Source organism: Agelaius phoeniceus, chromosome 5 (assembly GCF_051311805.1).
Source record: "Agelaius phoeniceus isolate bAgePho1 chromosome 5, bAgePho1.hap1, whole genome shotgun sequence".
In the NCBI taxonomy this organism is placed as follows: Eukaryota; Metazoa; Chordata; class Aves; order Passeriformes; family Icteridae; genus Agelaius; species Agelaius phoeniceus.
The window spans coordinates 40,378,336-40,405,056 of NC_135269.1; the positions used below are offsets into that span (position 1 = coordinate 40,378,336).

The 26,721-nt window shown below is 40.3% G+C and overlaps 1 protein-coding gene across 4 annotated transcripts in view; it reads right to left on the bottom strand.

Moving 5' to 3' along the window:
* Positions 1–26,721, bottom strand: part of MSRB3 (methionine sulfoxide reductase B3) — an 82,687-nt gene that overhangs the window by 36,893 nt on the left and 19,073 nt on the right. For 2 of the 4 annotated variants that reach the window (XM_054631986.2, XM_077178864.1), the window contains exons 2-4: positions 23,071–23,197; positions 9,628–9,736; positions 7,737–7,814 (exon numbers count right to left, since the gene is read on the bottom strand). In XM_054631986.2, the coding sequence (XP_054487961.1) occupies positions 7,737–7,814; positions 9,628–9,736; positions 23,071–23,197 (314 nt within the window). The remainder of the gene's footprint in view (positions 1–7,736; positions 7,815–9,627; positions 9,737–23,070; positions 23,198–26,721) is intronic. The other 2 variants (XM_077178863.1, XM_077178862.1) reach the window with 2 other exon arrangements.

The window sequence follows — 26,721 nt, forward strand, 5'->3', positions numbered from 1 at the left end:
AAGAACACCATCACCTTGGCTACTTGAAAGAATGATAAAGCTTACAGCCATTTTAATGAAAGCAGCATTTTTCCCTTCTTCCAGGATTTATATCTGCTTCTCAACAGCACGTTAGACAAAATGTCAGAAACTAATTGCACATAGGTGTTAAAAATGCTCAACTAAAATATGGCCATTAAATAGGAAAAAATTAAATGTTGAAAGTACATTCCAAAGGGACGTTCTGCTACACACAAAAATATTGACTCTGACTCCTTTATACTTTTAAAACTACATTAACTAGAAGGAAAAAACTCCTCAGTACATTGTTTGTTATCATAGTACATACTCTGATACCCAACATAAGCATCCTACCAGGCAAGATGCACATTACATAGCCAGGTCCTGACTGTACAAATTGTCTCTTATCATTTATCACAACCAGAGGGGATCACCCCAACACCATGCCCCACCCTCCCACCCCCAAATTAACAGATAATAGCTTTCTGCATATTTTCTCTACTTCTGTCTCTTATAAAGGAGTATTCTGAAAGCCAGGTAATCATTCATAAATACCTTTGGAAAGGAGTGTATATGCATAAAGAGGAACAAGAGGGTATTTATAAAGTGCTTTTCATTTCCAACTTTGATATGGCTCAACTACACACAACACATGGCAATACAAATGTTAAGTAGGCTCAGCTACCAACACACAATATGCAAGGAAATGGTGAACTACTGGAAAGATTTAGCTAAGCACAAGCTGCTGCAATACTTGCAAAGATCCCAGGAATAACTAAGTCAAACACAAACAACAAAATATATGATAGTCATTTCATCTGTACTGCAAAGAGGTGCAGGGTTTCTACCTGTTTTTTTCTAACAGACATCATATACCAGATCTTCAGACTGACAAGTACAAAGAAAGAGTGAGAAATGGAGTAATGATAATCATCATGTGTTCCTATAGTCTGAATTTTAAACTACTGCCTTACTAGGTATGACTAAACTGCAGTTGTTCAGTGCCACAAATTAGAGTGTCAACAGACACACTAGAGCTGAAGTTAACACAGATCTGCTACTTGCCAGGGAAACAGGCCTTTGTCAAAGAGAGAGGGAAGAGGACTTACTGCAGAACCTCTGCTGTTGTGTTAGAACTGCCTTTTCTTTTACCTTTCATGATGAAGTATTTAACAGGTTTTTATAGGTTTTGTTGGGGGAACATAGGGAACAGACTTTGGAAGTCCCACAACTCTCTCAGAAAGTACTCTGCAGTTCTGATCCTTGCATTTTAAGATGGAAGAAGTCATTTATTCCCCTTGGCTTTCTAGGCCTTTGCATTAGCAGTTTATACCAGGCTGCTCCTTTGCAAGGCTGTGTTTCAACTGTGCTAAACAGAACATTGGTAGGGGCAGACGTTCAATATCCTACTTCTCTCTGAAAAGGACTTTGATAAAGATCTGTTACAGTCATAAAGATGATGCATCATTGTAGGATCATATTTAAAGGAAAATGGACATGTACTAAATGAACTAGCCTATAGTTAAAAAATATTCTAGTCCAGAGAGTTACCATGTTGTTTGCAATAGTGTTAGTATTAATGATTGTATCATGTATACTTAAAGGAATTATCAACATGATTGAGAATACTATACATGTGACATACTATACATTGTGAGAGTGTTTTGTCTTCTCTCCTTACACCTTTGGTATTTGATTTTCAAAGAATTTTATTCCATATTGGCATGGGCAGTTTGCTGAAGGGATGATGGCCTAGCAGGCTCCTGATGCAATCCAAGCCAGCCCATGTCCTGGTCCAGGTGACTGATTAGGACACAATCAATCCTCTCTCCCCCATGTTTGCCTCCCAGTGGTACAGAATATACCTAGCTGCAGTATCTGTGTTCCTGCTGCAGCATTGCTAGCATAAAGAAGGCCAGGACAGGAATGCTCAGTTGTGAACATATTCCTGGATGCTGCATTGGCCCTTATCATGCTGATGAGAACCCTAGACAGGACCTAGGCAAACTGCAGGGGAGGCTCAGGCCAGGGACCATTCCCCAAAAGCAGAATGAACCAGGTCACTCAGTATCAGAGTAAGGAGTTGATGTTAAAAACACAAGCCATGTCTTGTCACTTGACTCTAGGGCCAGAGAAGAGACTTATGTCCATTTTGTTAAGTATAAACATAACCCTTCTGAAAATGTAAACCATAACCTGGAAAGCAGTCACTGATCATACTCATGAGGTGAAGCTCCAAATAGCTTCTGGAAGCTCCTGAAAGTCAAGGTTCCAGGAAGAAAATTGCAGCAGTATTCCAATGTAAAAATAAATACCTGATGTAACTACTTAGGAATTTATAAGACCTGCACCATCAGGGAATTTGAGAAGTCCCCAAGCTTTAAGAACCAAACAGAAAGAGCCTATCTCTCTTCAACCCTCATGTGGATTCTCATTATAATACAATAATATATATTATTTACAATAATTTTATCTGCTATATTCTAGTAATATAGTTGAACTCTTGTTCAGGCCTCTCCTCAAAGAGAACTTGAGTATGCTCTTTTTCCTGATTTTCTTATTGCTTTAAGGACTTAATATATCTTTGAGGTTTAATAACTACTTTCCTGAAAAATTTGGCTGAAATTGTCAAATAGATTAAATGATATAGTTTTATTATTACAGAAGGATTGACATGGAGTCAGCATTACACTGTATTAGTTCCTTAACAAGCCTGGTTAAAGAAAAAAATTCACTATTGACAGATGATGTGATAAATTTTGTTCTGCATAATGATGAAAAGCCAAATTCAAAATGAGTATTTTAATGTCAGAGAATTATTTAGGTTGGACAATACTTTTAAGATCGTTAAAGGTCCAACCATTAATCAAGAACTGCCAAGTTCACCACTAAACTTTGTTGCTAAGCGCCACATCTACATGTCATTTTATACCTGCAGTGATGGTGAGTAGTTGTCTCTGGGTGAGTTCAGTCCAGAGAGACAGAATGTCTTAATGTGAAAGCTATAAACAGATAAATATAGAAATATATACCTTCTGCAGTCATAATCCATAACAAACCACCCTACCTGATTTTTACTTGAGGTACATACGTGCACATACTAAAGCATAAAGGAGGTTAAAACCAGCTGAAAATTACTTCTTCCAAGCAGAGTGACTGATGAACAGTCAATACAAAGCAGAGTAAATTTCAAACAAGGGAAAAAATATATCAGACTTAAAAGTTTACAAAGAATATGTTGTACTTTTACACTGAAAATAGCAATGAAATTCATACTAGAATCAGTATCCATACAAGGATGGTAGAATCAAAATCTGTGCAAGGATCATCTCTGGTACTCAGCACTGGTGAGGCTGTATCTCCTGTTCAGTTTGGGTCCCCCACAAGAAGAACTACAGGTGAGGTGGTGGAGTGTGTCCAGAGAAGGATATGGAAGCTGGTGAAGGATCTGGAGCACAAAAAGGGTGCTGAGGGACGGCCCTATCACTCTCTAAAACTACCTGAAAGAAGGGTGTAGCCAGGTGGGTGTTGAGCTCTTCTCCCAAGTAACAAGCAACAGAATGAGAGGAAATGGCTTCAAGTTGTACCAGAGGAGGTTTTGATGGAACATTAGTAAAATTTCTTCATGGAAAGCATCGTCAAGCACAGGAACAGACTGCCTAGGGAGGTGTTTGGGTCACCAGGCCGGAAAGTATTTAAAAGATGTGTAGATATGGCACTTGGAAACATGGTTTAGTGGTGGGCTTGGCAGTGCTGGATGAACAGTTGGACGCAATGATCTTAAAAGTCTTTTCCAACCTAGACAATTTGTTGATCCCTACACTGGTGAGAACCAACTTACTTCAAACAAATGGCATTAAGTAGAAACTCCTGGGATTGACAGTCTTCCAAGGAAATGAAGAGACAGTGAAGACAGATGAAGTTGCTCAGGTGGTTCTTTTGGATCTTACTAGAGAAACCATATCATTGATGTCATATGGGCTCTCCTAGACAGATAACCAGTGCTGATTTTTTCATATGCCTTCCTCAAAGAATATGAAGATCAGTAAGAAAGCTTAAAGACCATTCATTAAGCACGCAGCACTGGTGCACAGAAATACCTTGTAGAGATCTAGCCTGGTGACTGAAATCCTTCCTGGTCTTGTGAAGGCAAGAGTGGTACTATGTTAATGGTACAATAACATTGCCCAACCACTCTTTCATTTTCTTTTGATTGAATTTCTGAGAGATGTTGAGAAAACCTGACACAGCTCAACAAAAACCAAATGAAAACATAACATGGATAAGACTGTTGCTATGTCTGCTAGTATATGTTCACAAGAGCCAACACTATTACCAAGAATTCCTTCCAGGAAGCAATAAGGGCAGCAGTGGGTGTTTTATGAAGACTTGGTAATTTAGTCTTTGGCCCTAAAAATTGGAAACTGACAAAACAATAATATTTATTTTTTTAAAAGGAAATCATTCTCCCAGGCTTCCCAGTTCCCATCTATACCACATTTTTTTCACAGTCCTGCATATGGTAAAGGACATGACCATGGTTTATTAAATACGGAATAGATTGTCTCCTATGGCAGTAGCACAAGTCATGGATTTCACTCAGGTCCATTTTAACCTCCTGTTTCCATGGCCATGAACAGAATGGTATTTTTGAATAACATATAAGAAAGTGCCTTGAAAAATTAAAGTACGCACAACCTTGCAAATACAGTTGGCGTTAGAAAACACTGAGGATTTGGGTGACATCGGTGGCTCTTTGTGAACTGATACAGAAAAACACAACCTTGCTGTGGAGACTGTCCAGCCATGATAAGTGTGGCTGATAAAAAATTAACACAAGTGGGTATGGTTGATAACTATAAGGACTTTGTCTTTGGCTTGTTAGTTGTCTGTCAGATCCAAGTTCTGCATTGAGACATGCTCCAACTGCACCAGGTGAGGTCCAGTGAAGAGAAAGCCATGAAAAAACACCCTAGAGAAAGGTGGGGGCAGCAGGACTCCTTCTTTTAGCATAAGCCTACAGCTAGATTGGAGTAAGTGTAAGACAAAACTGCGTAAGGAACGGCTTGCAGGAAAGGACATTCTTGAGATTAGTTTATTGGCTCTCTCATTTATTGCTTTTTTAGGCAGCTGTACTGGGATGTAGGAGACTGCATGGCGTGAAAGTTCAGAGATGGAATAATAAGATTCAATAGCATGATTATGCATTTTATGTGTGAGGCACCTTTGATTGTGGAAAAAGTTAAAGCATGTCCTCCATAAAGCTTGGGAGGTTTCTTGTAACACTAGCACAAGTAGGTAGATGAAGAGATGTGACATGCCTAATTGTTTCTTTTATCTTCCTTGTGATAGAGAAAAAGTTCTATTTTAAAGACTTACCAAAAACCAGGTCTTTCATCTGGAGTGTAAAATTCATATGTTCCCTGACCTCACGTGTCACATGGTAATGAAACAACGTAAATCAGAAATGTTAAAAGTTGAAGTTTGTTAATATTACTGCTGAAGCTCCAGTCTCTTTCCTAGTTAAACTGACAGGTCCATAGTCCAAATATATATATTTACAGATTACAATGACATAAAGACAAAAAAAATTAATGGACATCAATAAGAAACAAATGTAAATGCAAGTTTCAGATAACTATTTGGACATTACGAAAAGAAACCACCAAAAAAAATCCACATCAAAAAACTTGCTCACATTTTAAATGGGCAAATAGCCTTTCTTTGTATTGTACTACCATCTTACTCTTAAGGAAATACTTCAGTAATTTATTTTGTGGTGAAAATGTAAAAAACATATATTTTGCATTCTCTTATCTATGTTTCCTTCTCACTTTTTTTTAGCTGTCTGGGCTGAATCAGGGACCAAGATTCAGAAATATCTTCTCCCTGGTTGAGGAAGACATCATATACTGATATTTTGAGGTCAATAAACAAAAGAAGAGGGACTCCTACTGGCTTCTGCATTTTTTCCCACAGTTGTCAGCCACTTCAGAAAAACTGGCTGAATTAGATGTAGGCCAGAGATAGCAAGAGTTCATAAGGCAACACAAAGACTTTGGGGGGACTGAGTTAAGGCCAGTCTAATCTCAGGACACAATAGGTCAGGTGTTTTCTTCAGGTGCCCACTGGCCTGGGAATTATTAAAATTAAAAAATAACTTTCCTCTTTCTCTCTCTCCTCCCATAAAACCCACAGGAGTATCAAAAAGAATCTGAAAACAGAGACATTTCCATATAGCTCATTTTAAAAAGAGAAATCCAACTCATTAACTCAAGACTATGCCAGAGCAAACTGTACACTTGAGATAATCACAGATAAGTCTCATATTGCATTTTTTTCCCATCATAAAACTATTTTGAAGGCAACTGGAAACCAGTTCACATTAATTTATGTATACTACTGCTATCCAAAAGTCACCCCACAAAAAAACCCTACTCTTTCTCCATCAGATAATAGAGAGGAAGCCAGTCTTGAAGGCAGAAAGTGAAATCCTGACTCCATTGTATTCATTTGCTAAATATGAATTTGCTTCAACAGAGCCAGGATCTCCCTGCAAAAGATCTGGCTATAGTAAGCAGTGGAATGTCTAAGCAGCGGAGTAGAAAAATGAGTTATGGAGAGTTTGGATTCCCACTTTGCACCCGCAAGCCAAGGACCATAGTAACATATGACATGAGACTATTGTCTTGGCTGTGTCTGTAACCATCAGATTTTCAACCCAAAAGATCCACATTATTACCAGTTTCTGCAGGTAACCCTTCTGACAGAGGAATCAAACATTACAGAGATGAGGTGCTTCTTTCATTTTACAGATGTCTCCTGAGGACAACTATCACTACCACATCTGGTGATTCTAGAACTACTACATCAATTGTATTTTCCTTTAACCTATTACTGGCACAATATTCTGTACTATTAGTGCTATCTTGACCATCCTGCTTCATGTTCTTGTAAAGGTACCCCTTTAAGTGCAAGGGACTAAGTTAGGGAGAACTGAGGGGGGAAAAAAAGAAAAAATATTAAATTCTTCATTGGAATGAGCACAAGCAGCCAGAAATAAGAAAAAGCACATAAACAACAACTGAATCTGTGCAGAACAATGCAGTGATCAAGGGAATTCAATCAGCACTGCTTCTAGCATCAAATTTAGGGCTATAATTCCCACAGTACTTCTAAAGAGTATTTTTAAACCAGCTCTCCATGTGTGCTAATTTGGATGAATGGAAATTCAATAAGTAATGAAATTTTACACAGTTTTGTTTTCCTAACTGCTTGAATTCTAAGAAAAATGCATCTACTGTTTTTTCCATCATCAGCTAAAATGCTGTATGTAAAATTCAGCATTGCCACTTGGTATCTCTTAAAGCTACCTGGAAGTAATTCTAACAGTCAAACCTCAGTATCGGTTGACTCAGTTAAAGACTGTTACAAGTACTTGGCAGAGCTGCATATAGAAAAAAAAATTAAATTACTAATTTTTTTTCCTGTCATACTTCCTCTTTTACCTGAATGTCATCTTCCTATCTTATTTATCCTAATTTTTTATATTTGCTATAAGCTTAATTTTACTACAGCATTATTTACATTGTTTCTCTTGTATTCTTTAAAAGGTGGAATGACTTCACCATTCTGTGATTTTATGAAATGACCTTATACAATTATGTATGAAATATATACAAGATTATACATAACCTAAGAGACAAAAATCTCAAAACTATATTTAGCATACTCACTTGAATAAAGGAGTTCCACAAACAACACATTTGTATATTCCTTGAGCTTTATGGTGTGTGTACTCCCCCTCAAAGGCACTGGGAAAACAACAACACCGCATTTTAAAATTAAATAAAGGAATTCTTTTTTTTTAATTTTTAAAGTCGCTGAGTCTTTAGAAAAATGTTATAGAAAAAGCCCACGATTTCTAAGTTGGCAGCTGTTTTTTATTAAAGGTAGCAAATAAAGCAGGCACAGGAAAAGGGGAATGTCCTTGTTAGTGTGCCTCGGATGTTAGACATCATGCAAAAGGAAGCAAATTGTCCCACAGTTCAAAGGCTGGAACAACAACAAAACCAAAAAGGATAAACCAGAAGTCTTCCCCTATCTGGCAAGTGAAATGTCAACTTTTTGTAAACACAGATTGTTTGGCACATAGCTCAACCTGCCACACCTCGCTGTGTCCACGTCTGGGCCGCATGCAGGGCTCGGCGGCTGCAGTGGAGCGAGGTGTGAGGCGCTGCAGAGCCGTGGCGCTGGGTCAGGCCAACGCTGGCTGCCCGGGCGGCACAGACATTGTAGCTGAAAATGAAATAATTGGTCCAGGATTTCAAGCTGTGCGCGCCTTATATTTTCAGTTGAAAAGCAATATTCCAGCTTTAAGGGAATATTTTTCTAAGTTAACAATCTAAAAGGCTAGGAGGTCATTCACCTAATACGAATCAGCTGCGCTAGCCCAACAAAAAGCCTATGTGCTCAGCAGCTTGTTTTTATTATCCTTTCACCCTTTTTATGAGGTCCAATTTTTTTTTATAAACAGGATTTTTGAGAATGACCTAATCTCCGATTGTTTGTGTGCATTAAATCACGTTGTTGGTCCCGTACACAGGAGCATGGAGGGCTGGGGGGAAGGCGAGGCAGGTCTCCCAGCAAAGGCAACCGTCCCCCTGCCCTGCCAGGGCTGTGGCAGGATGGAGAGGGCTGGGGTGGGGAGGGGGACTGTCCCCACCAGCCTCTCTGGCACGTTCAGCCACGAAATTCAGCGCTGTCAGGAAAAGGTTTGCCTATTAACCAGGACCCCACGTGCAGCAGGGAGTCCTTTCAGCTCATGAATGAAAACAAGCAGTTACATCATTAGTACGTTTAGAGCAGAGGTAAAGCCAGGGCCTTGCGCCAAGCTCAGTGGTATAAATTAGACAACAAAAAATGGCTGGGCCTTGGCAAGTTACCTTTGGCTGGAATCAGCTGAGAGAGAGAGAGAGACTTTATTCACTAAAAACAATCTTGGAAGTCTGTCCTTTTTTTTTCCCCTCCAGGACTTAAGGCTGGGTTCCAGCGACTAAAGCCATGTGAGGGCAGTTATTGAAAATTTTTGACATTCCAACCACAAATGAGCCAATAAATACCTTCTCCACATGTGCTTCAAAAAGAAATTGGAGTGGGGTGGAAAAGAACTAAATTATGCTACCTTCTTTCTGCAGCCAAAACGTCTATACTTACAATGGCCACCTTCAAAACTCCAGCCTCCTGGCACAGAGCCATTTCCCTCGTGGTTCTGCTTACTGCGATGTCTTCCAAAAAAAGTGTACCTAAACCACTATTACTTCCACACGTTTTGTAGTAAACTAAAAACAGACTCTAACTATGAGCCTGGTGACTTTATAAGACATGCAGTATTCATTAAAAGAAAAAGTCACACAAGACCCTTGGCCCTGGCCCCCCTGTTGCAGATGCTTGTCTTTGCAGTAGTGTTAATTTGTAGGGGTTAGTAAACAAGTGTAGAAATCCTGGAAGAAGAAGAAAACAACCAACAAAACTTGGTAGGGAAGGTGAGGAAACAGCAGTAAGAGGAGGGGTGGAAAAGAAAGATGCCTGTGTTTTTAGATCTGAGTTTCTTTCATCCTGCCTTACCTTTCAGTCCCCTTCTCCTGAGTGACATGGTACTGCAGGGGTGTCAGCCGCTTCCTCAGCTCTTCCTGGGAAAAGACCACCTTACAGTCCTTTTTATCCCTACATGACCCTGCAAAAGGAGAGGATATGGGAGAAGGAGCCTTTTTAGCTTAAATCCTGAATAATTGCTTTGGCAGACAGCCACAGTATAGCTTCTGCATTCACTTGTCAATGACCAGGCTGGTCCCTAATGCACAAAGAATGGCTCAGCTGAACTGCAGCTGATTATTTATTCAAATATAAGTATAGAAAAGAATTTTTATGGAGAGCCAGGTGATTCCACTGGAGCAGTGACAATGTGCTACAGCCAAAGCCCTTTGGTGTGTCATACATTAAATTGTTGCGCATACAATTATTCACAAGAAAGTACCGTTTTTTGACCATTAAAAAAAAGATCTGCAAAAATCCCAACTACAGCTGAAACATTCTTTACAAGACATCTATATTGGAGACTTATGGTAATGGGCATATGATGTTTAGCCACAACATCTGGCAATTTCAGTACCCTTAAAAGTAGCTGAAAAACAATTCTAACCATCAGAATTACAGTAAAGTTTATTTAATTTCTAGTTGCATCCTCAACCTTTTCCCTGTTAAAAAAGTAGCCTTTTTCTTTTTTCACTGTTGAAGCACTAGAATAGGAGTCCTAAGGAGTAAGTAATTTCTTTATGCACAAAGCTGTACAAGGTTCAACTTGTTGTAAAATTTGTTGCAAAGGAGGGTTGCTGTTGAAATTACCCTCCTCTGAAAATCTAATCTTAACACTTTGCTTAGTTCACACAGAAAATCCAAGGAGTACATAAGGATTACTGTAAAAAATAGACATTTGCATAGTGCAAAAATCCACACTGTGAAAGCAAAAAACAACAATAAAGTTACTTCTGGGAATGAAAATTCCCAAAGTAATAACATAAATTGCAAAATATTCAGGTAACTTTGATAAGCATTGGCAAAAACTAGCTGACAAAATACAGCAGGGAAAAAGCACTCTAATTATGACAGTAATTAAAATATGGTGCAATAAGAAATAAACACTCCCGACCAAAATATTTTTTGCTAGAAATGTATATACACTCATAAAAAGACCAATTGTGTTCCCAAAGTAGAGGCAACAGAGCTACCCATCTGTATGTCATTTAGTACAGGAGAGGCAATGGCAGGTTTAAATTACATGGTATTGGATTGCAATTTCCTAACATTGGATGCTTTTCTGCTTTTTTACCTTGAGTCATTACTAAGGAGCGTTCATAAAAAGTAGCTTAGAGCACAGATGCTTGCAAATCATTTAAGAAAAGATGTTTCTTTCTTCCTCCCCCTCTTCTTTTCTCAATTTTTTAATGTGTGGGGGTGGGTGAATAGGGGAGAGAGAAAAAGAATAATGCTGTTGGTCACTACCAACTAACCCTAGGAAGTATTTTCAGGAAGAAAAAAGTAAAATTGAAAACATCTGATTGAAGTAAATAGTGCAAACATAAAAAGCTTTACTAGTGAAAGAAAAGTATTGAAAAGCGACTTTATTTCATAGATTAGAAATTACTTTTGATCTAAACATTCTTAAAAACAGATTGTTTTCCACTCTGACCCATCTCATTAGCTGTGCTGCAGAGTCTTCGTTTTAATGGCAAGCTTTGAAAGAGCGCTGCTGTATGCCTTTGTTAGCTTCAATCTTATTTGGGAGAGGGATAAAGATTTCATTCCAGGTCTCTTTGTTTGTCTTTCAAGAACCACTAAAGCAGTATTCACACAAATTTTGCAGGAATGTGCCCTGTGCCATAGCTTACAAACTATTTGGTTTTGGTGCACTTAAAGGTCACCTTCCAAATTAGCAAAATTTTCCTACATCCTGGCTTTTCAACCTTAAATGTAAATATTGTTTTCTAACTGTAAGTGAGGTTTGTTCTTTATAACATTTGGTTGCTTATTTAAGGATGTCAAACTTTGGAGGTTTTTATTCTCCAAACGTGCAGGACTCTAGGACTAATAAGTCTTTCAAAGTATAGCTAACAGGGAAAAGAAGCATATGCATTATATAAATAGCTATTGTTATCTTGCATTACGCAGCTCAGAAAGAAACGGTTTGAGAGACAGTCTTTTCTCTACAATTTCAGTTTAAAAAGTAGTCTAGAGAGCAACAAAGAATCTTACAAACCAACATCTCTTCAATTTTTAAAACATCTGCCATAATTTTAAAAAATAAATTCTATTTGCCCCTCAACTGCTGCTGCTGCTGCAAAAAGGCAAACTAAGCATAACTTCACTTTGAAAAAAGAGAAAATACTGACTGATTTTTAAAATGGTCAGTATTCCCCCTTTACATTCCTTAAATAATTTTTCATCTTATTTACAAATTTAATGTTCTCCAATCTGTGGGTTTACTATATGCATAAGAAAATTTCTAGATGCCACATGATGCACGACAATGATCAGAAGTAGGAAGTGTGTTAAGAAAAGATCTTTTTTGTATGCCTTGTTTTAATAATTAACCGTAAGTTTTAAAATACAAACAATTGTTTATGTCTGCAGGGGAATTTTGCCAAACTACACTGAGGTAAAATGCAACCGACCCCAATAAGGGATTCTTCAAGTTTGTAATTTGAGTATTGATCAAAAAAAAGTTGCACTACAAATTATAAAGAAAATCCCTTAGTTCAGCCTTCAGCATTCAAATGTGGCCCTATTAAATTAATTGTACTTACTATTTAACTGCTGGCAACAAACAGATAGCTCAGTAAATGGATCACACTATTTCCCTATTGCTGTGGAGGCAAGGAGGTAAAGCAAGACTCATCCCTGACTGCAGAGGATATAGGGGTATTTTATCTGAAATAGGGATAGCCTACAAGCTTATATAAAAATGCAATTAATCCTAGAAAATACTAGATGAGATTCTAGAAATACATTCCTTCAGTCAGGAAAAAAATTACATGCAAGAGGGACAAAAGTGCATAATTTTTGGTAAAAGAGTGTTTCCTTCTGGTTTTGCAGCTGTTCCTTAATGACATGAGATGACTGTCACATTCAATGCAACTGTTTGTATCCTGGGAGGGGACAACATAAAGCTACACAAAGATTTCCAATATAAGAAAAACTGCCACTAGTAATGGAGCTGTTATTGAGCTAATTATTAAACTAGAGAATAAATGGGCAGGCTGACCACCTTCCTCCATCTGGTTCTCCATAGAGGAGGGATGAGGTTTGGGCTCTGGAAAGGGTCCATACAGGCAACAAAATGCTTCAGCAGCTCAGCCATAAAGGCAGGCTCAGAGTTCACTGGCAAATCACACAGTTTGAGGCAAATGAGAGAAAAGGTCATCAGTTCTACAAACAGCATTTTGTCAGTGTGGTTACTGATTAAAGGTGAGGCTAATTTAAATGCTGCATGAGAATAAGAGAGCCTGGATTCATAGGATCTATATTGGGACTCTTGTTCCTTGGAGATGGTGCTCTCAGCAATGACTTTTACAAAAGCCCAGGCCAGCTATGTTCTGAACTCCAGTTAGATGAGCTGTTAAGAGGTGAACTGCCTGCAAAGACAGACAAAATCCCCTTTGATCCACTGCAATATTGGAGGCCAGATTAAATCTCTCTAATCAGCACCCCATGGTGCCTTCTTTGGGGTTGGCACTCCTAAGAAAAGCAGTGTTCAGGCAGCTCCTTCAACCCTCTGGCAACAGCTACAGCAGTGCTAAAGGCACTTATGATCCTGGAGCAGGATGGAAGGTTTTGTGAGGAAAAGACCAGCCTCACAAATCTTAATGGAAAAAAAAGCCAACCAAACAAACAAAAAAAAAAAACCTGAGGAGGGTGAAACAAATATCAACAGAAACCCTTCTTGGAGACTTCACAGTATTCTTGTGTTTAGGAATGGGATTTTTTTTCTGAAAAGCGAGGGAGGGCATGCTGCCATTTACTATTCACCTGCAGACTATGGGCATTTCAGAGTTCAGCTCTGAAGTCTGCTGTACAAATTAAGTGAACAGAAAGTATTTTCTGAGTGTTGACCTGATAATGAAGACATTAAGCATCTCACCTCACATATAAGTTCTAACTGACTTTTCAAACCTGTGGTTCATAACATTCTTTCCTTATAAGCAATCACAAGAAAACCAGCAACAAGACATGTTCAGACAGATGGACACAAGTTAGCAGACCATTACTCCTCAACTCAGCCCCTCACCTGTTCCAACACACCAGAGGTTGGTGATTAGTGTCTGATATGCCCTGAAATGTGGTGGCATTTTGCCTGATAGCTTTCCTATATCAAACACTCTTTTGAACCATTTCCAACATTTTTTTCTTGCGTTTTGTTGCTTCCTATCACTGAAATTAACTCAATATTTCAACTGCATGGAAGACACAACATCCATTTTCTTTCTTCTATCTATGCTCATATTCCACTAACATTATGGTCATGCACTGAGCACATACCACTTAGACTTCCTGAACTAAATACAGCAAGATCAAATGTTCCAGCAGAGCACAGCCATATAATAAATCGGGCTTCTAGTTTTCAGTACTATTTCTTTTAATATAACCAAGCAGTTTTTTAGGGACCTTACAGTACCTTTTATTTTTCATATCCCACCCCAGCCCCAATCCTGCAATGTGACCTGTGTAGGCAGATCATTGAAAATATGCATAGCTACTTAAGGGTCTATGACTGTACATGAGACTACAGGATCTGGCTCTAAGTATACATCTTTTTGTTTACCAAAGTCTGTCCCATTATAAGCGAGTCAGACCTTGGTAGATTGATGGTAAATTACCTCAAACTGATATTAAGAGGAATTCCACAAAGTTAAAAATATTTGCCTACATTTCTTTAAATAAATACCCTTACATATATTATTGCTAACACTTAGTATTTTTAAAAGTGGAATCTCGAATTCCTTTTTACTTCAGTTTTCATTTCACAGTTTATGCCTCTTGTTGCCAGTTTTGCCTCACTGTCTGATTAAGAAAAGGCAAACTCACAACTCTCTCTCACATATTTTAATTTCTGTTTAATTTCTTCTCTGCAGCCTCTAGTCTACAGCCTCGGGAGAATGCTGCAGTGTTCTCTCACTGCAAACAAGCCAGGAACTGCCATCTAGTTTAAAGAAGAACAACGCCTGAGAATGGTTACATTGCAAACAGTTCTATTGGCTTGTATTTGGAAAACACAGTTTTATAAAATCTGTATTTGACATGATAGTTCTTTTTATAATCTCCTCACAAGCCATTTCAAATTACCTTAGCCCGCTGGTGACTAGGATAAATGTTGCAAAAGAAACTGAAACTTCTGTTTCAGAACTTCCTCTGAAATGTTTGGAGGTCAGGTTTAAGTAAAATTCAAACTTCATCATTAAAAAACCCCCATAAATGTTTTACACATTGAAAAACAGATCTGTGGTTCCTTTGCTTTCTTGCTGTAGGTAGCTAACTCCCACCTGCTGTTGAAATACCATTTGCAGTTTCATGCAAGCATTAGAAGTAATGGAGTGAAGACCATTTCCACTATATTGTGCGTTGAAAATCCAAAAGCCAGGTACCAGAACAGCAGTTTGAATTTTGGGTCAAATTCCAGGTTCTATCTTGAAAGAACACCACCCAAAAACTAACTGTCTTAAAAAAAAATTATTTGCTTAACACCACGAGGGTCAGATGGTCACTAGGGAAGGCCAAGCCCCTTCTCTGCAAATTTGCAAACTTCTCATACAATCAAGTAACAGAGCTGTCACATTTTTTTTCCCACCTGGTCATCAGCACAGCTCTTGTTTAATAAAAAAATTAAAGAAAAAAAAAATAAAACCTCCAAACTGCCAGCTAATGCATCTCTATGCACTTGTTTTCTCTCCACAGAAAGTGGTACTGGGATCCCAGCAGGCAGGCCCATATAGGCAGCATCTGTTGTTTCCACAGGTCTGCAAACCTGCTTGCAGCAAGTTACACTAAGGTAGCCATGCAAGCCAAAGAGTCATTCCCTGGAAAAGAAATCTGAAGCTGCCTCTCCTCCCTGTGAATGTAAAAAACATTTAACAAAAGACTGAAGTGTTTTGCTTAGTGGGAAAGGGGGAAAGAAAATCAGCTCCTTTTGTCCTCTCCAGGCATGTCTACTTTACTTCCATGTCTGACATCAATGAAATAAATGTCACTACCAGACACAATCTTGTTCTCACAACCTTTCCAAATTATAACGACTGAGAGGAGTCCACCACTAGCCTGCATTAGCTGGTGGAGATGAAGGCAGCTTCCTCTGCAGCTTTTTGAGCTGTCATCTTCACTACTGTTGCAGCAACAACAGCATGTGGCTGCTCAGCAGAGGTTGGTGAATAGAAGAACCTTCAATTAAGTGGAGCAAAAGCTCATTATGTTATAAACTGCCACATTTGTTATCATTTCTGCTGAGATGGCCAAAGACAGAGTGCACAGGCCAGCTGACCTATTTGCCTTACTCTTGGATGCAAACCAGGCAAGACAAGATCAAGATCTATTGGTACAGCTGTGGAGGGGGGAATATTTATAATGATGGATTTCTCTTCCTCTCCGCCCAACAGTAAAGAGACTTTTGTTTTGCTGATATTATCCTAGCACCTTTCACTGGCACTACATTTGTTTAAATTAAAAACAAGAAAGACAGAGACACTGAGCACTCTTTATCTGGTCAGTAGATTTCTGACAGAATCAATAAAAGGGTGCCCAACATATGGAAAAGCATTTTATTAACAGTGGGATCAAGGTGAATTTAGTAAGAGTGCTTTATGCTACCTTTTGCATTTAAAATATTTCAGTAAGTCATCAAAATATGTTTATCCACACAGCTTTAATAAAGGTTTAACCCTGCAGCAGAAACAATTAAAAAGTCAGCATTTTCCAGCAGTGGTGTGTAGCTTATTTTGGCATTCAGGCTGTTGCTAAATCCTCCTGCTGCTTCCTCCACAATAGTGATGTGTGGCCTGTGAAATGAGCACTGGATTTCAAGACTTAAGGTGCCGCAATCTGTACTTGGGATGGGGGTGGAGGAAAGGAGAGAGCTGGGGGAAGGTCTTTCCTCTCCTCCAATTCTCTGTAACAGCCCAGTCTAACCCCCTGAAAAACTTGATCTGTCTCCAGCTGTGGAGGCTAAGGAACACTTTTGCAAAAGCACTGCCTGCTCTGTGGCCTTTCATCCCACTTCTCCAAGCACTGAGGGACATACCTAGCATGAAGACAGGAACTGCTGGGACACTCTGCTCTAGTTCATGCTCTGCTATGGCACCACAGAAACACTGTAGCCCACTCCCCTCTCAATCTGCTTCAGGACTAAAGGTAGAGGAACAGTCAAAAAGGGCTGTAACTGCCAACTTAATTCCCTAATGGGCCTTCTGGAATTCCTTATGTTTAGTTAAAATTCAGCCATGCCTTATGGGTCGAGAAGATGGGGTCAAGCCCTGTAAAAGGGCTTTAAGAGGATTTGGTGAAAACTTTCCCTGCTCTGCTGTCCTTGGGACTCCCTGACCTGGGCCAGAGCATTGATGAGGGAGTTCTTACCCACAGTGCACAAAGCTGCCAGCACCAGACCTGGCCTGCCAGCACCTCCTGTTCCACAAGAACCTCTTCTCCAGACAGAGCAGAGGGCACCTTTGTACCCTAGCCATGCATCCCTACCCAGCACATCTTCTTTTGAAGGAAATCACAAACTGAGATACATATTTAGCTTGCAACTAAGAACAATTTCCCCTTCTTAGCATTCTCTGGGGCACAACTTGTCTCTACTCATTTATCCCCAGATCATGATCTGTGCTGTAGCAACCTATGGTTAACCTAGCAACTAAGGTATGGTAATGTTGGAGCCTCTAGTGCCTGATTCCCAGTCCACACCCTAGACCCATTCAAGGTTCCATTAAATTCCAAGCTAATAAATTCCCTAAGTGACCATCTCCTGCATTGTTTTCCAACACACTTTTACTGGCTTTAGGGCTCACATTCACTTCTTGCACATTTTCTTGCTTGTCCTCCCTCAGCTCAGCAATATAGAAAATCTCCTTTCTTTCTGTGTGCTGTCATCTCTCCTTCACATCACATACTCCTCAGAGAAAAGACAAAGCCAGGAGTTTCTTTTAATTGAAGGGGAAAATGTGAAGGCAGTCCTTAAAGGACTTCTTAGTCCTCCTGTTAGACACTCCAATAACTAAAAAAAGAAACTTTTCATGAGAAACTTTAAAACCCAGGAACACCCCGAAAATTCATCTTTTCCATACCCAACCAAGCAGAAAATACTCTAAGCCTGAGCTGCAGAAGGCTCAGGAATGAAACACAGGAAATTTATTAACTCCCAGAATTAAAACATTCCTGCAAGAAGGGTGGAAATGGTTTGTGGTGGATCCTTTATGAGAGCAGGAAGGAAATGAAAACAACCTTAAAAGATCCATCAGGGTACACATTAAGGGACTGTCTTTGTGCATGATCTGGGAGCACAAGAAATGTCTCATCATCCCAGTACTTCTCAGTGCAAGAATCACTGAGGAGCCTCCACCCAGGTGGGCCAGGGACAAGCACCATCTGTCTCCTGAGCAGATGAGGAAGAGTACAAAATCACCAGAATAAAGATTTTAAAAAAGCGAAAAAAAGAGTACAAACTCTAAGGAACGTAACAGAAGGCTTCTTGTCTTCTTTATGATCCCAGGTTTGGCAAGTATTAGACATTTTTAAGAGTACTACACCAAAAGAGATATCTACTAATAAATTTCATCTTAAAATGTATTAAGTAAGGCATTCCAGACTGAATATTATTGTACAAAAGGAACATTTGTAAACACACTACAACATCAAATGTACTCCCATTAAGACAGTTATATGTAATTTTTAAAACTCATTTTAAGGCCATTCCAAAAATATGTTAATGTTATGCTCTATTATGATAATGTAGTGTTCTACTATCACATGACTAAAAGGCAAACATATACACAGACATTTATATAATAATGATACATGAATGGTTTCACACGCTATTTACTATTGAGATCACACAGTGAATATTTTCCACTCTTTTCAACAGTCTTCCTCATAACTGCTGGAAGGCAGTAAACTAGGTATTTGTAAGACCGTGTTCTAAATTTAGAAATCTATTTTTGATCCAAATTGATATTTGCATTTTTTAGAATTTAGCTGGATACAAATGAATTTTAATTTTTGCCCCCAGCCAGTTCTGAGGAGCAAATACATTCATCTGAGACCTTGTATAGCATACTTAAACCCAGAGCAAACTTTTATGTTCAAGATATAAACCCCAGAAAATATGAATGTATAATGAAAACATTGACAGGCATTTAACCATAGGTGTATGGATGGTTTATGCTATACAACATCAGTCTTACTTTTATTTTCTTTTGGACCATGTGAGCACACTTCTGGAGTAGTACATCTCTGGTGATACACATTACGGAAAACTATGGGGAAGTTACAATATACATTATAGAAATTATATCTCTAAACATAGAAACAGACAATATGAAATGTTTAGTCATACTCAAGTCACACAAAGTTTGACAGCAACTACTGTACTTTGAACCCACAAGACTAAAGTCTTTACTAGACTTTCAGTTGTTAAAGCCATAGCTGCCAAGCAGTATGCACACAGATATTTCATTGACATGAGCAGTTTGAGAGTTCAGAGGAACAAATGCATACAAATAATTCATGTATGCAAATGTTTTCAAGATCTGCTCCTAAAAGTAATTCTTTATGTTAACAGATTACTGCTAAAAATCCAGTTGTGAGACCCAGTAAGTTTTTGTTCACTATTAATTTCAATTTTATGAAAAGACATTATGTTAGAACTTAGAATTAACAAAGATTTAGTAAAAGAATGAGAAACCATACTACAGATATTTACTTAATAAAGACTTACACCATATGCCCAACACCATCTTCATACAGATGCATTGTAGTTTAATCTAATGCTAGAAAAGTACAGTTTCCTACTAGTAGTTATTTTAGTAATTAAACACTACACAACAATTTGATATTACCTAGGACTTTATTATACGGAAAAAACCCCCAACCCTAAGTCTACCCCAATAATTTTTTCATCATTACTTTTACTTAATTTTACAAGCACCATAATTTTCTTTGATCTACAGGAGAGGAAAATCCAATTTATCACATGCAAAAAATGTGATGTAAGCAGCACAACATTCAAAGTGTTAAAGAAATAAAGGGTCTTTTTAAGAAATGAGAACCCATAATAATTAAAAGACACAGCAAAGCAATATAAGTTATATTTCTAGGTTATAGCTTGGTGGTCTGCTTCAGAAAACATATGTACATGGAATCTGCATAATCAGTACTTGTGTCAGTTGCTTCTTAGTATGCATAAAGCAGATGAAATAGTTTTTATACTAAAAGTTTGGTGGGGATTGTTGTGGGGTTTTTTTTTAAAGACTTAATTTCTGTGAATTAAATCCTGGCAGGTACTGAGTGCATCCTACATTTCCAAAGAAATTCAGAACATTCAACTCTAACAAAGTGGGCTCAAGGAGCAACACTTCTCTGTCACACAATGGAGCTGCAGTCATCACTGACAATGAAGAAACCCTGAACCGATGTGATGGTAGTTTGCATACGGGCAAAGATTTTGCTTTTTTCTCAGTATTCTTGCTTTTCTTAAAATACTTGTAAATGCTCCTAAGTTCTCAGGGTGTGCTTTCTGAATGAATGACTCCTAAACGGGAAGCTTTTTATATAGTCCTGTGTGTGCAGAACAGCAAATGCCTAGTGCCATCTACTGGGAGCTCCTGCTCCTGCTCAGACTTGCCATCTTGTCTACAAAAAATGTTATGAGCAAACAGTGCACTAGGTGTGCACACATTGAAACGTTTAGTCCTAACTTCAGACAAAAAAAATATTTTAAAAATACAATTTGGAAGAACAGATCCACACTTCAGGTGCTAATATATAAACAGAAAAAGAACAAGTAAAAACACTTCACCAATACAAGGGAACCTCACAAATGCTTACAAAATAATAGCTCAAAGAAGGGACAGGTCATCTCTATTCTAAGATGCATTCCAATAGTATTTAATTAATTTAATGGGGAGGAGGATTAAAAAAAAACCCACTCTTGTTTCGGATCTACAACTATACATTGAATATAAATTATATATTGCCTTGTGTTACTTTGTTCCTTACAGGAAGGATAGAGGTACCATTCCAAACATAGAAATTGAAACAATACTTTCATTCAAGTCCTTGTCCAGCAAATATTTAACTGCATAGTGTTTAAAACATTGTTTGAAAGCCCAGTTTACTGCTCTGATGGCACTTTGCTTCCTTACTCTGAGCATGGGTTCCAGAAGGATAAAAAGTCTCATTCCATATTGAATTTGCCACTGAATTAAAAGGTGGCCAAGCTCCACATGGTCCCAGACTTGGTGGACACATGGCATGGTGGTATGGTTACAGGACGGCAATTCACACAGAACTGGATAGTGGGAAAAGTACTAGCTCAGTGTTATGTTATAAAAACTCAGGAGAACTTGGGTGTTTTCTGTGTATTCAGAAGCCAAAGTCACAGGGCATTGTGGCATTTAAGCAGATGTTGGTTCGACATTTCCTTCCCATGTTTTATTGGATACATGCTATGCCATTTACTTGCAACCCCTTAAATACACCACAGACAAAAAAAAAACCAAACCAAAGGCAAAGCAAACCTATATTAATTTTTAAGCATCTGGGGAATTTAGATTACTCTTAAAATATGTGATATATGTGATTGTATATGATTCCACTGTTAGCAGATGAATTTGGGCTTATTAGATATAAATATCTCTCCATATATATCTCTATAAAGTAGTCAGTCATTGGAACTCAATCTACTAATGGTCCCACAGTTAGGGATCTAAGGGATGGGAATAAACAGTAGTGTTAACTTTGTATTCCAAAACGTGACTACTGGATTATGACAGAAAAACAACTTGATAAAACAGCTACTGCAGTGCTTTGGAAGCAGGTACAGAGCAGCAAAATCTCCTGTGGGATCTGTGTGTTTCTAGCTGATCAGCTCCTTTTCAGAGTGGAAACAAAATGGCCAGAAGACTGAGTGTCCCCATGTTCAGGTAGACAAAAGCAATATGAGCCCACATCAAAAGGTACATAATGAGGGCTAAGGAAATTTGCTTACCCTGTATTTTTAGGATTTTAAATCTGGCTCAGGAGCAAATATAACAGGAAACCAAGGTCAAGCTGACACAATGTGGGTTATTCTCTCTCTTCCTCAATATGTGTTTGCAGTTCCTATCAAGGTTAATGGGAGTTTTGCGCACATGTGGGGGAAATGGAACGTAAATGCTGCAAAAATTGGACTCAGATTTAGTTCAAATAAAGTCTAATAAGCTTTAGGAAAATCCATCAGCTTGAAAACTGATGTCACTGAAAAAAAAAAATCTTAAAAACATCACCTCCATACGCTTGCTAAGTCCAGGTCTGGGAGAAACTGCTTGTCACATTCTGCACTCTTATGTACCAGTTGTGAGTGTAGCACAAACACCCAGGCTGGCCCATTTTTGAGGCTTAACACAGATCAGCCAGGACTGTATCTTTTTTATTCGGGCGACATGAAAATTTCTAGTAATGTTCAAAATTAACTCAGTACAGCTTATATTTTCTCTCACATAACCCTGTATACTGACATTTTTATGCTGACATTACAGACTGTTGCCTTTTAAGTGAAACAAAAAATACTTAGGTTGAAGGTTTTCATGATAAAATCAGTTCATGGAGATGGGGGTCTTATTGTACCCTTCCCAGACTGAATGATCAAACCTGGGCCTTACATGAAAAGTGCAGCTGCATGTGGGCATTAAATTGCATGCTTCCACTTAGTTATGTAGAGAAGTGTCACATAATTAAGGAATGTGCTGTCAGAGGAATGAAAGAATTAAGTTTTAAATTCTGCATGCTTCTTGTACATGATTTTCAGTATAACATACTTGATTTATAATAAAAATGTGAAAATAAACACATGGAGTATAACTAAAGTGTACTGCTAAATATTTTGGAAAATATTTTTAAGTCCTATGATTTAATAGCAATCAACATGTGAAATTCTTTTAGATATTATCTTTTAAAATTAGGAATGGCATTAAATAAAATATTTTCAGTTTAATGACACATATTTTGCCAAGAATGAGGAAAAAAATACAAAATTTAAGAGACTCTATTTTGACAAGGAAGTCAGCATTTCCAAGATTTTTAAAATCTCGGATATAAAATTGCTCACTCAACTCAGTGACTTTTACAAAAAAAAAAAAAAAAGTGCAAATAAACTTCTACTTCAAAGGAAAATTTAAACAGAACAACCCATAGCACATTGTTTCCTGCAGCAGAGACACCCCTTCCTACAAGGGCCTTTATTATGCATGACACAACAAGCAGCACCCATTCAACCTGAGGGAAGCCCACAGGCTCGCAGGGCCACTGGCTGGCTCTTTGTCACCAAATGCAGCAGGTTGAATGCAGACATCACTGTGATATCCTCACCAACAAAACCAGAGGCAAAGAACAGGGGCAAGAGCTGAGTAGGGAAGAAAAAAAAAAAGAAAAAAAAAGATGAGAACAAATTAAAACACCAAAAATGTTTTCATTCACAGAAAAAAACAATACTTAAAATTTTATACGACCACCACATGGGACCACAATTCTAAATGTACTTTTTAAAGTGCGTTTAACCCATTCTTGCTACCCCACCCCCCAACATTTTGAGACATATTACACAGTCTTCAGTGTAACCATTTTATATGCTACAAAGTGAGAGGGCCTGGACATTTTTATAGGGGACATTCACAACAGCTGCCTTAAATACCCAACTGAGAGCAACTTGGGGTAGTAGCCTGGTCACAAGTGCAGGGTTACTAAGGGAAAAAAACCCTTAGAACATCAGCTAGATAGTAGGAATCCTGCATGGAACACCCAGGAATTCTGGGAAGATCAAACATGCACGCTTTTTCTATTTATTTTATTTAAACCAAGATCACACTCCGCAACATTTCTGAATGGTGAATGCTGGAAACCAGTCTTTGCTAAAAATTGTTCTTTTGATTACTTGTTTGAAGAATGCGACATTTCATTGTAATAAACTTGCCAGATATCTTAAAACCATGGCTTTTCAAAGGCAGGAAATAATTCATGTTGTAAACTGTCCATGAGATATATTTAAACAATCCTCCAGCCAGTTCAAATATAGCAAACAGAGAGATGGCAGTCATGAGATTTTATTTCAGAAGGGTTTAATGCACAAATACTAATTGTTCCATTCACCCCACAACGGGAAAGAGGAAATGCAGATGCCTTATAGCCCAGCCATGCCCAGCCACAGCTCACTTCAGAAGATTATGTGATGTGGGACTGGAGCCAATCCCCAGCCAGAGTCGGTACAGAAACTCTCTGGGACTCTCGTGGAAGCAGGATCAGGCCCCTAGAAGCTGCGGAGCAGCAGGGCAGGTCTCTCTCCCAGCCTCCTCTCGGTCTCACTCTTTCGTCTGTGGCAGCCCGGCAGCTGCGGGGGCGAGTCCAGCCATGGCCCATAGCAGCGGCTGTGCCAGCGGGGGACAAACTGGCCACGGTCTCGTCCTGAGGAACAAGACTCTCAGAGGAAGGGCACTTATAGAACACCCCAAACAGGTGCAGACACCCCATCCCTGACGGCATTCAGTGCAAGGCTGGACAGGACTCGGAGCAACCAGGTGTAGTTGAAGTTGTCCCTGCCCATTGCTGGGGTTGGATTAAGGGCCTTTAAAGCTCAAACCGTCCTGCGATAATTCCATGACTATAACAAGGACCCAGCCCCCAGCCGTACTCATCACCAAACCGGTCTTTAGCGCATCTGACACACCCGCCTCAATTCGGTCGTACCCAAACCAAACTCACTGCGAGACCCCCGACACTTCCGTGCTGCCCGACGGCGGAGGGGTGTGGGGCCGGGCGGGCACTGAGCGCCATCACACACACAAACACGTCCCTGCCACAGCGGCAGCGGAGCAGCATGAAAACCAGCGCGGACCGCTCCGGAGCACACCGCCAGGAGACCAGAGGGCTGCGCGCAGCCCCGCCGCAACTCCGCCCTTGCCCCGCAGCCGGCACTGTCCCGCAGCCGGCACTGTCCCTCAGCCGGCACTGTCCCTCAGCTGGCACTGTCCCTCAGCTGGCATTGTCCCGCAGCCGGCACTGTCCCTCAGCCGGCGCTGTCCCGCAGCCGGCACTGTCCCTCAGCCGGCATTGTCCCTCAGCCGGCACTGTCCCTCAGCTGGCACTGTCCCTCAGCCGGCATTGTCCCTCAGCCGGCACTGTCCCGCAGCCGGCGCTGTCCCGCAGCCGGCACTGTCCCGCAGCCGGCGCTGTCCCGCAGCCGGCGGTGTCCCGCAGCTGGCACTGTCCCTCAGCTGGCATTGTCCCTCAGCCGGCACTGTCCCTCAGCCGGCGCTGTCCGTCAGCCGGCACTGTCCCGCAGCCGGCGCTGTCCCGCAGCCGGCGCTGTCCCTCAGCTGGCACTGTCCCTCAGCCGGCACTGTCCCTCAGCCGGCACTGTCCCTCAGCTGGCATTGTCCCTCAGCCGGCACTGTCCCGCAGCTGGCACTGTCCCTCAGCCGGCACTGTCCCTCAGCTGGCATTGTCCCTCAGCCGGCACTGTCCCGCAGCTGGCACTGTCCCGCAGCCGGCACTGTCCCTCAGCCGGCACTGTCCCGCAGCCGGCACTGTCCCGCAGCCGGGCTGAGGCCGGTGCCGCGCTCCGGCAGCATCGAGCGCCCTCTGTCGGCGGGCAGCCCGCAACGGCCCGCGCCGGTGGCGCCGCCTGGCGGCCGCTGCCCAGCGCGCTCCCGCGAGGTGCTGCACTGACAGCCCAGACGGACATTGCCTCCCTGCCCTCCTCCTCCCTCCCTCCTTCAACTGTAAACAGCTCAAAGGAAATTATTTGAAATTCACGAGAATTATAAAATAGATCCTGGCCATTTGAAACTGTCAAGTATGTCAGTGTTCACCAAAATGTTAATATTTACTCTCACATATTTCATGGACTTGGAGGATATGCAACTCCTGGGAGCCCAGTAAAATATCACTGAGCATCCATGAAAGTACTTTATTGCAGTTAATCTAATTTATTCTTTTATTGCTGATGCTTTGATTGCTATTTCTCTTTACTCTTACATTATAGGAATGGCCAGTAGTTCCAGTGGGAGGAGACCTCCTGGGGCCAGGTACTGTATGCACACAAACCCTGCTGCAGGAAGCTTACAGACCCCATAAGAACGGCTTGTGATGAATCAGTAAAGAGAAGTGCAAAGTCAAACTCATTGCAATTAACGCGTTTGGTTTGGAGGTGCTTCACCCCACCTGCCAATTCCACAGGAACAGAGAACAGATTTAGGAAGAGTAACAGTAACATTGTGACAGGTTCGTATCTTCCCTCTGCTCTTTCTGTGGCACATGCAAACTTGGCCATAGCCTTTAGCAAGTTCAAGTGCCATGTTTACATCTCTGATTTACTTAAGAGGAACAGCCAGAGCATGACAAACATAGGAAGAAGTCCAGAGAAAGGCAATGTCATTGGTGATGTGTCTGGAGCACAGGTCTGATGAGGAGTGCCTGAGGAAGCTGGGGTTGGTCAGCCTGGAGAAGAGGAGGCTCAGGAGTGATGCTATCAGTCTCTTCAACTACCTGAAAGAAGGCTGTAGCCAGGTGGGGGTCAGCCTCTTCTCCCAGGCAACCAACAGTAGGATGACAGGACATAGTCTTAAGTTACATCAGGGGAGGTTTAGGTGGAGCATTAAGAAGAATTTCTTCACAGAAAAAGTGATTAGACAATGGAATGGGCCGCCCAAGGAGGTGTCATGGTCTAGTTGACAAGGTGGTGCTCAGTCAAAGGCTGGACTCAATGATCTCAGAGGTTTTTTCCAACCTAAATGATTCTGTGAAAGCATCATTCTGGGAATAGATGGTTGGTGGTTTAAACTCCCATGCTTTACATGCCTAGCCCTCCATAGGTTAAGCAAAGCCCCCATGCTGGTGCTGGAGGTACCTGCCTGAGCCCCAGGGGACCCCATC